Raw genomic sequence first — 13,499 nt, 5'->3', positions numbered from 1 at the left:
AATTTATGGATAGATACTGAAACACAAAATAGTAATGTCAAAAGTACATTTCTAAATTATATCGCTGTCATTCGACCATTCGTCTTTCAATCTACAGAACTGACTTGCATACTACTTAATTTTTCACGGATTTACAGAAAACCATGTTGTTCTCTTGATTACTTTGTGGTATTACAAAAAGAATTCACTGTCAGTATATAGATATATTCAAAAACAATTCCTATAAACTTGCAAGCAGAACAAATATTTTGTGAATGAATGTCTTAAATAGTTATTATGTATATCCCCATTTTGATGACTTTATAAGATCTTTTTAGAGACCGATTGGTGTTATCTTTTGTTGGCTTCTTGTTTACCTACATATACATTTGATTAAACAAATTATCTATGAGTTACAAAATGTAATTAGACAAAAAGACAAAAGGGTTTAATGATCATATAATTGTATTGTTTCTTCTACACTTAATCTTGAATTTCTGTCTATTCAGGTAACTTTCATTATGTAAGATATATGCATGCTGACATGACATGTCATTGATATAAATTAACTTTTTACAAAACTTTGAATTGTTTAATTAAGGCTTTTCTATCTCACGAATAGATTAAATTATCCGTATTTGGCAAAACCTTTAGGAATTATGGTCCTCAATACTTTTCAAAACTTATTTCACCTTTTAAACTTTTTGGATTCGAGCATCAGTGATGAGTCTATTGAAGGCAAAACGCGCGTCTGGCGTAAATAAAAAAAATTAAATCCTGGTATCTATAATGATGAATTGATATGGAATACAATATGTATTATGGTATTATACTGTGTCAGAGTAGTCTTTAACGTTGATAAGTCCATGTTAGTATCTGTCCTTGAGTAGATGAAGTTTTGTGTATATTGCTCGGTTTTGGCGTACTTTTGGTGGATGAGCTCCTCTTGCTACATAATCATATGGGGAATCAATGATTTTTAAAAAAGAAGGGGACTTTTAGGCCAACGTTTAAAGTGATACTATTGAAAGTATATAACGTATTTTTCATTTATTAATCTCAATAAGTGAGGAAGGCCCCTTGTTCCTTAACACGTCTCTTTGACTGGTACACCTTTATCAATGCTTAGGTTTTCTTGAATAGTTCGATGATCTTGTATATTATGGACTTGGCATGAAGTCTCTTTTTTCGTATTATTGTGTCATCCTTCCAGGTGGTTGGTGGTGCCGGGTCTTCAGTCAAATAGTGTTTCCATAAAAACGAAATTTGTCAACTCACAACTCTGTTTGTTAGTCAACAAATGTCAGCTTCATTGGTTTCTCAACAGTTGTAAGTCAAACATCTGCAAAATGAGTAAAAAATAACTTACTATTTGCTATAAGAATTTAGCTTTCTTATTATTGAAGTTTAAAGTTTTTTATTCCATTGGTATAATGAAATTTCAAAAAAAGTAAACATAAAAAAAAATGTGTTTTTATTTTATTTGAGCTGCATTATTCTTCAGAACTACACCAAAAAACTTAATCTTTTGTTGATCTTTTTTTTAAATTAAAGTTTTATATTAATGTTGTTGAAATATTTGTCAAACAAATGTATTTTCCGTGCAAATTTATAAGATATTATCTGAAATTGAACATATTTCGTTAGATTCATTTTACACATTTCCCTTAAAATAGTAACCAGTAATAGAATGTGTATTATATTATAAGATAAAATACAGATAATCAATTTTAATTGTTAAAACAAAAACAAAAATTATGTTTGTATAAACCTGCAATTAAGTGTAGGCAATACAGGATGATACCGTTTCCTTTCGGTCTATTGGCAAATACTATATGCATGTCCAGATTAAAGGGATAATTCGCGATTTTTCACTTTTCATCTTATTATGTTCATAATACCATAAAAAACATATACACCAAGTTTTATTTCGATATGAAAAGTAATAAAGAAGAAAATTGGGAATTATTAATTTTATTTTATCAAACATCCTGACTTATGTGACGTAGTTTAAGTCTTTGAGCATGCCGGGAGTGAAATTAATCTCATTTAAGTCTTGTTCGTTAACCATCTAATTACGCTATTTAAAGAGCATCGACGACTTTTGGTGTAGCTATTAACCAACGAAAAGTAAGTGATAGCCATGCAACTTTTTAAATTAGATTGTAGGATTCATGTGTGGATTTTTTATACGAATTCTAGTAATTAAAGTAAATAATACAATAGAACATTTTTATGATTTTTTTTCTTCAAATACTTTAAACAAACATATGAAACTGACACGATCGATAGTGTATTAAAAAATACATGTTTGTATTCAGAACTTTTTGCTTCATTCCAGAAAACATTTTCACTTGCTTGTACTGTGGAAATTAAATGTGTATTAAGTACCTGTCTTTGTAAAAATCATGCAGAAGGTGATTCATGACATGTCACAGAAGTAATTTTTTTTGCCCTATATCATAAGAACTTTGGTAGATGAGTAAAATTCTGTCTTTATTTTCCCTGTATTATGCCCGATGCCATGGTAACCATCAAATCAACATTTTGCTTGAATATGTGAAAAAAGACCCTTTTTGAAAATATAAAATAACGGAATTTAAAGTCCCATAGAAATATTGGTAATCAATGCAAACAATATGTATATTTACAGTATTGACAAACAAAACCCCAAACTATACAAAAACATTAAAATTGTGAATTTACTAAATAGTTTGTTTCCATAGCAACCATTTAAAAATGTGTTAAATTTCAAAAATGAAAAATTTCTAAAACTCCTAAATTTTAAATCTGTTCATCTCCCAAGACCAACAATACAATGAAATGTCATTGACAAATTTTGAAAGACCACATTCTATATATTCATAAAATAAAAAGAAAGTCGTGCGTTTTTTTTTTCTTTAAAAAAAAAATTTTAGTCAAAAATTGTCAATTTTCACCAAAATTCAGATTAACAATCAGATGAATAATCAAACATTTAGTAACTTAAAAAGCTAAAATATTCCATTTATATGTGCAATTCTGACACGCATTTGTTAATTTTAAACAAAAATATATAGTAAATGAAGATAGACTTGTACAAAATGAAAAATCATCACTCTGGGTATGGTTCATTATAAAATTTGTTGAAAAAAAACGTGGTATCTCATTTAGTTTACTTGTGAACTAAGTATTTTAAGAATTTAAGCATAACACAACTTCTAAAGTTGAGGGCATCATATGTACCCCCTCCCTTCAATCTTATATGTAGGATTTCTCAGAAGTTTAAAAAAAAATTGGTAATACGCATAACCCGTTGTAGTATCTAAGACTGATGCTGTCAGTGAAAAAGAATAATGTTGAATCCAAAACTTAATTACTAGTAAGTCTATGTATGAAAATAAGACGATGTGTTGTAATTGTCAATGAGACAATTAACTCTCCACCAGAGAGCAAAGACATAGAAATAAACAACCACAGGTCACCGTATATCCTTCAACAATGAGCATAACATGATTATCTAGAAAAACAAATCTTAATGAACCTTTTAAAAAAAATAGCTCAGGATACTTTGTCTTTCAAAATGGCTATAAAAAAGTTACAGGAACAATTTAATGCAACTCATTGTTGGTTTTTGAAACAGATTAATGCTTTAAAAACTTTAAACCTAGACTAAGATCTGTTAAGCAAGAAGGTCCACCCTGAAATGTCTGGTTGGTTTTATTTATCATTGCATTACTTTTGAAACTCTGTAAGTGTTATGTAAAGATTTTAATACAAGTATCATATTAACTTTACATTATCAATGTTCTAAGAAAATGAGGTCAGTGTAAGATGAACTATGTCAGACAGACGAAAAAGAGAGAACGGAAACGGAAAATTCAGCATTTTTTCCAATTTATAAGGGGCATAACTTATTGACAGTACATGTTAAACCAATAACATTCTAACTGTTCTGAATTTTATGGAAATAAGCATTGTGTATAATTTTCAAAACATTTGGTTGTGGCAAACTTCATGAACTTAAGTTAGAGAACGGAAACAAAAATGTCAGCACTTTTTTCCATTTATATAATGGTATAACTCTGGAACGGACGTACTTCCGGACAAGGGTACAACTTAATGCCCCCTTTGCTACGGTGGGGGCATACAAATTCTACATGTTCTATCTGAGGAAAAATATACCAACGATCTACATTAAATTGTGCAAGAATTTGTCAATGTTTCTATTGTATATGGTGGAAAAGGACAGCTTGTCTATCATTATTATTTTTAAAAACCTAACTGATTATTATTTGTATACGGCAGAATAATCGATTTTTTTTATGGTTCTCAAAACATATTTTCCTTGTGGCCTTGAGGACAATTTGCTGGTCCTAACTATTATATACTGTTTTGATTCTCAAACCTTTATGACAACCATGTGCAATGACCATTCATTGAATTTTGCCTAATTTAATCAATTGTTATATTTACACATTTTTATGCCCCCGCAGTGGCGGAGGGGGTATTAAGGTTTACCCTTGTCCGTCCTTCAGTACGTCCCAAAGTTGGTTTCTGTTCTCTATCTTTAGTTTGCCTCAACCAAATGTTATGAAACTTAATCACATTGCTTATTACCATAAAACACAGACTTAGTTTGAATTTTGGTGGTGTCACTTAAACCGTCCAAGAGTTATGCCCCTTTACAGATAGAAAAATTGCTGAATTTTCCGTTTATGTTCTCTAACTTTAGTTTGTCTTTACCAGATGTTATTAAAATTATACACATTGCTTAAAACCACCATATACAGATCAACTTTGAATTTTGGTGGTGTCACTTTCACTGTTCTATGCAATGCCTCTTTATAGAGGAAAAAAGTTGCTGAATTTTTTGTATTTCTTTCTTTAGTGTGCCTCAACAAAATGTTATGAAACTTTTACACAATACTTATCACCATAAAAGTTAGTACACAATTGGTAAGTGTCACTTTTACTATTCTTCAGTTATGTCCGTTTATAACTTTTATGATATGCAAGCGGGAGCATCATCTGTGTCCAATGGACACATTCCGCATGTATTTCAAATCTTTTACATAAGTTAGATTAATTTATTATATATTAGAATAGAAAGAAAGGTTCTGTATTTCTTCTTCAATTTCAATTTTAACCCAGTTAAATTGACATAGTGACAAATAAGTGTTTGCATAAAGGTTTTGATGTACATGTCGATTTACATTGGAGGTAAATAGTAACAGCCATTATGTGTACATAATCTGACTCTGCGCAATAGTATACTAGTCCACAAAAGAAACGATACAAGGCAATGTATTTTCCATAGATAATGAAATTGGATACACTGTACCAAGCTTAAAACTGTCCATTGGTCTAATCTTTACAGAGTGTTATTTTCTTATCACAGTTTTAAGACAAAAAAATAAAATATTTTTTTATTTTTGTTTTATCAAAAATAGTATTTTTATAAATAAAAAATTCGAAATTAAGTTCTATAATGATGGACAATGGACTTTTTTTAAAGAGTTATGACCCTTAAAAATATTAAAATTTATGGAAAGTGGCCTCGTTAGCGCTCTCGATGGTACAAGTTTTTAATTTTTAATTTTCAGTTTATTTCTAATAGGACGGACGTAGTTTTTTTTAGCTCACCTGAAACTAAAACTTAAACTAAATGATCCTTAGGATATCTAGAATAAAGTTTGTGTTTTATTTTCAATTTTGTAAAAAAACATGGCCGCCATGGGTAAAAATAGAACATAGGGGTAACATGCAGTGTGTAGCTTATATCTCAAACACTAAAGCCTTGAGAGCAAATTTTCAGATAAATCTAACAACCCATTGTTGGGTTGAGGCCACTAAATTGTTAATTGTACGGAAATTTTGCAGTTTTTGGTTATTATCTTAAATATTATTAATGACAAAGATAAACTGTAAACAGCACAACTTTCAGCAAAGTAAGATCTACAAATAAGTTTATATGACCAAAATTGTCAATTGAATCCTGTGGAGTTATAGCCCTTTAAAGAATTTTTTCACAATTTGTTCATCTAGTTTCCTTCATTTAAAAAAAGTCTTCTTCTGAATATGCTAAATCGATTTCGGCCCAACTTGGGAGTATCTTGTATAAACTTTGTATTTTATTTCCTTGTACTTCAAGAAACTTAGCCACTATGGCTAAAATGGAACATAGGGGTAAAATGCATTTTTTTGCTTTTGAAGAAAAAACGACAGATACAAAGAACATTTAAATGGAATTGTTAAGCCACTCATTGATATATATTGAAAGACACAAATAATCATTGATGCAAAATTTATGAAACTAGGACAGAGTGAATTTTAAAGACCATGAAATAGCACTTACAGATTTTAAATTTCAATTTGCACAAAACAAGTGTAATTAGGGACGCAGCTATCCTTCATTCAGTTTTCAGCCTTTCGGCTATTTTCTGTTGATTGCTTTGTTTGTTGTCTCTTTGACACATTCCCCATATCTAAAAAAAGATCTTAATATATAACCAGGTGCTCTGCAGGGCGCAGCTTTATACGACCCCAGTGGTTGAACCCTGAACAGTTAGGGCAAATTTGGTCACAATATTCAAGCTTGATTCTGTCTGAATTTGGATTGTGATCAAATTTTTGAAATAATATAGGTTTTTGTCACAAAATTAATGTGGTCAAAGATCTAACAAATCTATTGCACAATACTGTGCAATTGAAGATTTCTTCTTGAAACTTTTCAAAATTCGAAATTTGAAAAATTTTGAAAAAAAAGGAAACCCTTCAAAAATCGTAAACAAAAAATCCCCCCCCCCCCAATTTTTTTAAACCCCCTTGGAGCAATAACCCTTAAACTCAATCCCAGGCTTTCAATTGCAGTATTGAACATTGTAGTACAATTTCAGAGAGATCCATACAATTACACATAAGTTATTGTCTTGAAACTAGAAAAATGCTTGTTTTGACCCCTTTTTGGCCCTTAATTCCTAAACTTTGGCCCCATTACCCCTAAAATGAATCCAAACCTTCTACTTGTGGTTTTAAACATTGCGATATGATTTCAGAGCAATTGAAATACTTCTACACAAGTTATTATCCTGAAACTAAAAAAATGCTTGTTTTGGGCCCCTTTGGGCCCCTAATTCCTAATCGGTTGGGACCATCATCCCAAAAATCAATCCCAACCTTCCTTTTGTGGTATTGAACCTTCTTAAAAAGTTTCATGAAGATCTATTCACTTAAACTAAAGTTATTATCCGAAAACCAATGTGTCTTCGGGCGACGACGACGTAGACGACGCAGACGACGACATCATACCATTATACGATCCCAAAATTTTTTTGGGGTCATATAAAAATGTTGTAGGGGGTTTCTATTATTGCGCTCACCCTTTGAAGAAATTTCATGTTTTAATGCTCAAAATGTTCACAATTGAATTCCATCTTTTAAATTTTTAATAATTTTTTGAATTTTGAAAAAAAGGGGGGGTGTGGCACCATGCCCTGAGAGAAAAAAATTCCTTCTCTACCAAAATATCTCTATCAGTCATATATTCTCATTTATAATTACCAAATTTGTGTCAGAAATGCACGTATAAATGGAATGTTTTAGCTTTTTCAGTTCAAAATGTTTCAGTATTCATCTGTTTGGTAATCTGAATTTTGGTGAAAATTGACAATTTTTGACTAAAATTATTTTTTTAAAGAAAAATAAAACACACGACTTTCTTTTTATTTTATCAATATATAGAATGTGGTCTTTCAAAATTTGTCAATGACATTTCATGGTATTGTTGGTCTTGGGAGATAAACAGATTTAAAATTTAGGAGTTTTTGAAATTTTTCATTTTCGAATTTTAACACATTTTTAAATGGTTGCTATGGAAACAAACTATTTAGTAAATTCAAAATTTTAACGTTTTTGTATAGTTAGGGATTTTGTTTGTCAATACTGTAAATATACATATTTATTGTATTGATTAACTTTATTTCTATGGGACTTTAAAACCCCTTATATTTCAATTTTCAAAGGCTACTTATGAACGTATTTAGGCAACATTTTGTAAGGATGGTTTCCATGGCAACCAAGGTTCAAAAGAAAAAAATTAATACATGAAACTTATTTTCATACCATACCCTCCTCATAAACAAAATATAAAGACATTTGAAGATGGGTCATGAATCGCCTATCAACAGGAACCTGCATGATTCTTACAAAGACCGGTACTTAATTTGTGACACTTAGTGAATGTTGAATGCGTAGTTAAACTCAAGGTAATTAAAAGATAAGCATTATGCAATTCTAATCTTTTGATCTTCATTCAGTGACACCTAGGCGTCACGGTTCAGCATTTCAGGTGTGAACAACATTTCGTATGAATGATATACGGGAGTCAGTTATAGTTTCAGACACAGAAATGTAAGAAAAAGAATTAAAATGAATTTACGGGAGAAATAAGGTCGCACAATAACTGGATAGCTGTTGTATATTTTTATATATTTTTGCATAAGCTCACTTTTAAATGAATTATGACTTCTGATTAGTTTTGTAACGATAAAATACTGAATTATTTTAATTGAATAAATTTATAAATAAAAATAGCCTTCTAAACACGAGTGTATGAACTAAAAATTGTACTTTTTTTAAATTAAAATCGCCAACCTTTAATATTTCAAACAGATTGCAATTATATAATTTAGTCCATCCAAAGCGATCTTTATTTACCTATTTAAGAATTAATGTTCTCGTCAAAATATTTTAAATCTCACAACGCATGAATACTTCAGCTATTTGAAAAAAAGATGTTTTAAAAAATTGACAGGAAATTTAAGAATCCTCTTGGAATGGAATCGAAAAATTACGAATAGATATAGTGTGAAAAACGTCAACCAAATTTATTCATAATCGGGAGCGTCCTTATTAAAATAGTCTTCTTCTCACAACGAATAATACTTTAGCTATTTGACCAACGATGTTTAAAAAAAAAAGACAACGAATTTAATGTCATCTTAATTTCCCTATTTTTGAATGTAATTATAAGTCTGTTCAGCTGGCAAGAATACCCCTAAAGCAGTTTATTCTTTAAATTGCTGTCATTGAATATCAAGAAAGAAAATAAATCCCGAAATCAATTTGAAACTTTAATACTCAAAAGTTTTCCTAGAAAATATTCACATCCCTTGGGGTTTATTAGTGTACGTCCAGTTGCTTATGTTTTACATGAAAGTCGGAACAATTGTGATGATGTCGAATTTCTTCCTTTATTGGCATGGAGAACGATCTAATTGGTATATAAATTTGTGATTTTACTATGTTCATAACTTCGATGAACCGAAGCAAGTTATTATATCGACCTGTATTTGAATCAAATTGGTCGTCTTCTTCTTCTTCTTTTGGTATACAATAGTCTATCGATATCGATGATTACATACTGTTGGCATGCGTGGACTAGTCTATTTACAAAACTGTTACCCCAATTTACACAAAATGTATGTTTCTTTCTTATGTTCAATGTATACATGTATATATTCTAAATTGCGATATAGCTCCGTAACTTTCTATCCAGGCGTAAAAACGAATCGTCGACAAGTGCGTACATTATTTTTTAAATCAATATTTCTGGTATGTTCCAATCTGTCCTTTACTATTGACAACGATTATATATTACATTTTCCCAAATTAAACCTTGGAAAAAAATGTAAATAGATTTTTATTTCATCAAATCTTTTTTTTTTTGGTATTATTTATATTTTTATAAATAATATTCTTTACACCAGTAATGTTATTTATAAACAAGCGTTTGAGTTTAGTAATGACTAGTATATCATATCACTTTCGGACACGCAAGACAGAGATGTATATTATACACCTGATAGTTCAAAATGGAGAGTTATAAGTTACCGGCCGTGTACACTGATCAATACTTACAGAAGTGAAACGATGCATGAACTTGAAAGCCCGACAGGAAATCGCTTGAATACCTGGACGTGTCACCTCACACCCCTCACAATACCTTTGGGAGTAATACCTTTAGTCATGCTGGTGATCAGATGAGGGCAGATCCGAATTTATTTGAATAAAATTTATTACTTTAAAGAATTATAAACGAATTAGATTTACGAAAACAGTTTTCACGAAACACTTTTTTATGATTTAAACTTTGACTTTTTAACTAATTCCAATATTAACAGTTTAAAAATAACAGACTATGGTTATTTAAAAAAAATAAGAACATTTTCCGTATCAAGTTTGTTTGTCAGATAAAACAACCGTACGATTGACAAGATATCGACACGTAATTACGACTACATCGGTTACTGTAGTTTTGGTCCTTTGTGGTTTATAGACACATCGTGATTTTTAATCGGGGAAGACGACAAAATGGCGGAACGCAGAGAATTGATACTCTAAATTTAAAATCGATGGTGATCTCTTATCTAGCGGAATAAAACTTTAATATCTATAAATTTGAGCATTTCTATACAGAATGGACATAATATCAATTTTTGATTTTTTTGCGAAGTTTCCCTTTAAAGCAGATACACGTTTCACCCTAATTATATTGATATAAACAAATGAATACTAAGCAACCCGATTGGTGCTACATTTGAGACAGAATCTGCTTATCCATTCGGATCTGTGAAGTCCCCCGGTTTTTAGTGGTGTTCGTGTTGCTCAGTATTTAGTTTTCTATGGTTTTGTAAACTGTTGTTTGTCTTTTGGTTTTTTTTCCATTATGTTGTCAGTGTATTTTTTAATTGTCAGTAGAAATGTCCCTATAGTATCTTTCTCATCTCTTATACTATTAAAATATACATATATCATCACCTTTTTTGTTTTTTTTTAAATTACTGATCAAAGCATGTTGATGAATTTAAGATGTTAATTATGATTGGGACAATTCTTGAAACGATTCTCTTGAATAATGACCTCTACATACATTGCACACGCAAGGATTAAGTTCGAAGTACGTAATAGAAAATAAAAAAAGATACCAAGCGGAATGAAACAAACCGAAGCAATACAAGTGGAAATTTTGTAATAATCTTTTAAACGAACTAGTTGTAATATGAAAATTGATTTTCATGTTACTTTCAAACTTACTTTAGCGTTTATACGAAATCAGTACATTTTTTGCTTAATTCAAAAATTCAGATAGTATAACCTCAACGTCTGTGATGCAAAGAGACGATGATAAATTAACATCAAAGCTTACATTTACAACGATGTTATACGATAAGGTAACAACGTTTGCGCAGGGACGGACATCTTTTCTTCCAAGTAGTACTAGGAACACCATTGGAACTCAATCATCTGCAGGGACAGAATTATCAACAACAAATACTGGAAATGCTATATCTAATCCAACAGGGTCATCAGTATCAATTTTAACTGATGAAATTTCATCAACTTTAGGTAAATATTTCAAAAGCAGTGTCAATATAAATCCAGGAATTCAATGATATGTTCACAAAAAATCTGAATATTAAATCATGTACACAGACTCAACTGGTGAATAGTAACACCAGATAATGTTCCGGTTATTTTTTCATCATAACAGTAAAAGTGTAATACTTACCTATAATATGGGAGTACTCGTTTAATTACTCTATTATAAAATTGTATTTTGAACATATTTAATTTATAAATAGATACTGAAACACAACATAGTAATGTGAAAAGTACATTTCTAAATTAAATCGCTGTAATTCGACCATTCGTTTTTCAATCTACAGAACTAACTTACATACTACTTAATTTTTCACAGATTTACAGAAAAGAATTTTTGATACTTTGTTCTCTTGATTAATTTGTGGTATTACAAAAAAAATTTGCTGTCAGTATATAGATATTTTCAAAACAAATTCCTATAAACTTGCACGCAGAAAAAATATTTTGTGAATAAATGTCTTAAATAGTAATTATGTATATCCCCATTTAGGGGCCCACGACATATTGTAATTGCGTGACGGCTTTGTTGTCGACAGCCAGTGATCGACACGATATTATTTAAATATCAGGTATCCATGTCCACACCGTTATGAAATTCATTCTATGAATCATTGTATGAGCCTGATCAAAATGAACCCATGGTAGATAGTTTCACATTAGATCGGATGCTAGGATTAGATTGCTTGATAATCAACACAATATAACTAATTATTGTAGACTCTGCATCATCCATACTGAACATAAATAGAATAAGAATGTATCCATATAGTGAGTTATCAATTATATTAGAAATAAGTTCATTGGAAGTTGTATGGTTTGCATTAAAAATCACTGATACGTTTGGTTTTTTTTTCTCAGGTAGAACTACAGCACAGGTAGCAATGAGCACATTGTTAATCGAAGACACATCTTATAGTAATGGAGTGACCTATAATGTTGTCACTTATAATAACAGTAGAGCGACACGTAATGTGTGCTTGTGCTGGTGCAGTATTTCTGAAAATGAAACGTTTGCTGAATTTTACGAGAGAATTATTGAGCCATTGAAAGTCAATAAAAAATCTTTATCATCAACCATTCGGAAGTTGACATGTGCTAACGACGACAGACCATCAGCAGCACGGGTCGGTTATGTTGGTGTGATTACTTTACTTATCGTCATTTTAACCATTGTGGCATTGGATTTTTCTTCTATAGCAAATAAATTGATAACACATTTAAGGCAACACTAAAAATAACAAATTCGCCTTCTGTGTATATTGTGTAATAGATGTGTACAAGAATATCCACCTTTTTTCCACAATCACTTACTTCAATGAAATATAATTGTGATGAAATGGAGAAAAAACAGTCATTTACTGTATTTACATGAAAATGTGTAATACTATTCTGTGTGATTTACAAATTGTCATTATTAAACCAACCAAGAGAGTAAATAAAAAAAAGAGCACAGTGTTTAAACCAAGCAAATGAGCAGGTCATTATCAGTTGTATTCGCGACTGAATATTACTGTATAGCTTTATGACTACTTCTGCTTATTGTCAGCCACTTATTGATAATATATATGTTTGCCATTTCTAGCACCGCTGCTGTTTAATCCAAAGCGCAAAGGTTATCGTCAGCTCAGTGGTGTTTTTAGTCTGACATGATTTTTAACATTCATTAATTCTTACTGGTACATTTCGAAAATATTAAGGTTCCTACTCCTTGTTGACAATAAGTGAATTCGGATACTATTTGTTAGTCCTGTCGGACTATAATAACTCTCATGTATTCAAAAAATAAACAATATTGGTCCTCTTTTTCTTATGATTTGAGCGTTATTTATGATTAAAGAGAATTATTGAAAGCAATTCAGACGTACCATATTAAAAATGTTAGTTTGGGCATTTCTAATGAAGGAGAATTCTGAAAAAAGCTTCATACGTAATAATATAAAATGTTACTTGTATTCTCGTAATTTGTTAAACTTTTTGTGATTTAGACCCAATCCTACATCAAACTGAACAATAACCTCTTTCAAATACCACATTTACATTTAGCATGATTGATAAGTGCGCTTTAGTATTTGAAACGTAAGCAAATGTCTCAAATG

General features: G+C 30.5%; 1 protein-coding gene across 1 annotated transcript in view; it reads left to right on the top strand.

Annotated features, from left to right (window-relative positions):
- The window catches only part of LOC139481413 (uncharacterized), a 42,639-nt gene extending 29,492 nt beyond the window's left edge, over nt 1-13,147 (top strand). The window contains exons 8-9 of the mRNA XM_071264736.1: nt 11,107-11,367; nt 12,262-13,147. Coding sequence (XP_071120837.1) covers nt 11,107-11,367; nt 12,262-12,635 — 635 coding nt within the window. The 3' untranslated portion in view covers nt 12,636-13,147. The remainder of the gene's footprint in view (nt 1-11,106; nt 11,368-12,261) is intronic.
- The last annotated feature ends 352 nt before the right edge of the window (nt 13,148-13,499 follow it).

The sequence above is a fragment of the Mytilus edulis genome, chromosome 7, assembly GCF_963676685.1.
Source record: "Mytilus edulis chromosome 7, xbMytEdul2.2, whole genome shotgun sequence".
In the NCBI taxonomy this organism is placed as follows: domain Eukaryota; kingdom Metazoa; phylum Mollusca; class Bivalvia; order Mytilida; family Mytilidae; genus Mytilus; species Mytilus edulis.
Note: the sequence above shows the minus strand (reverse complement) of the source record. Positions and strands in the feature narration are given on the sequence as shown.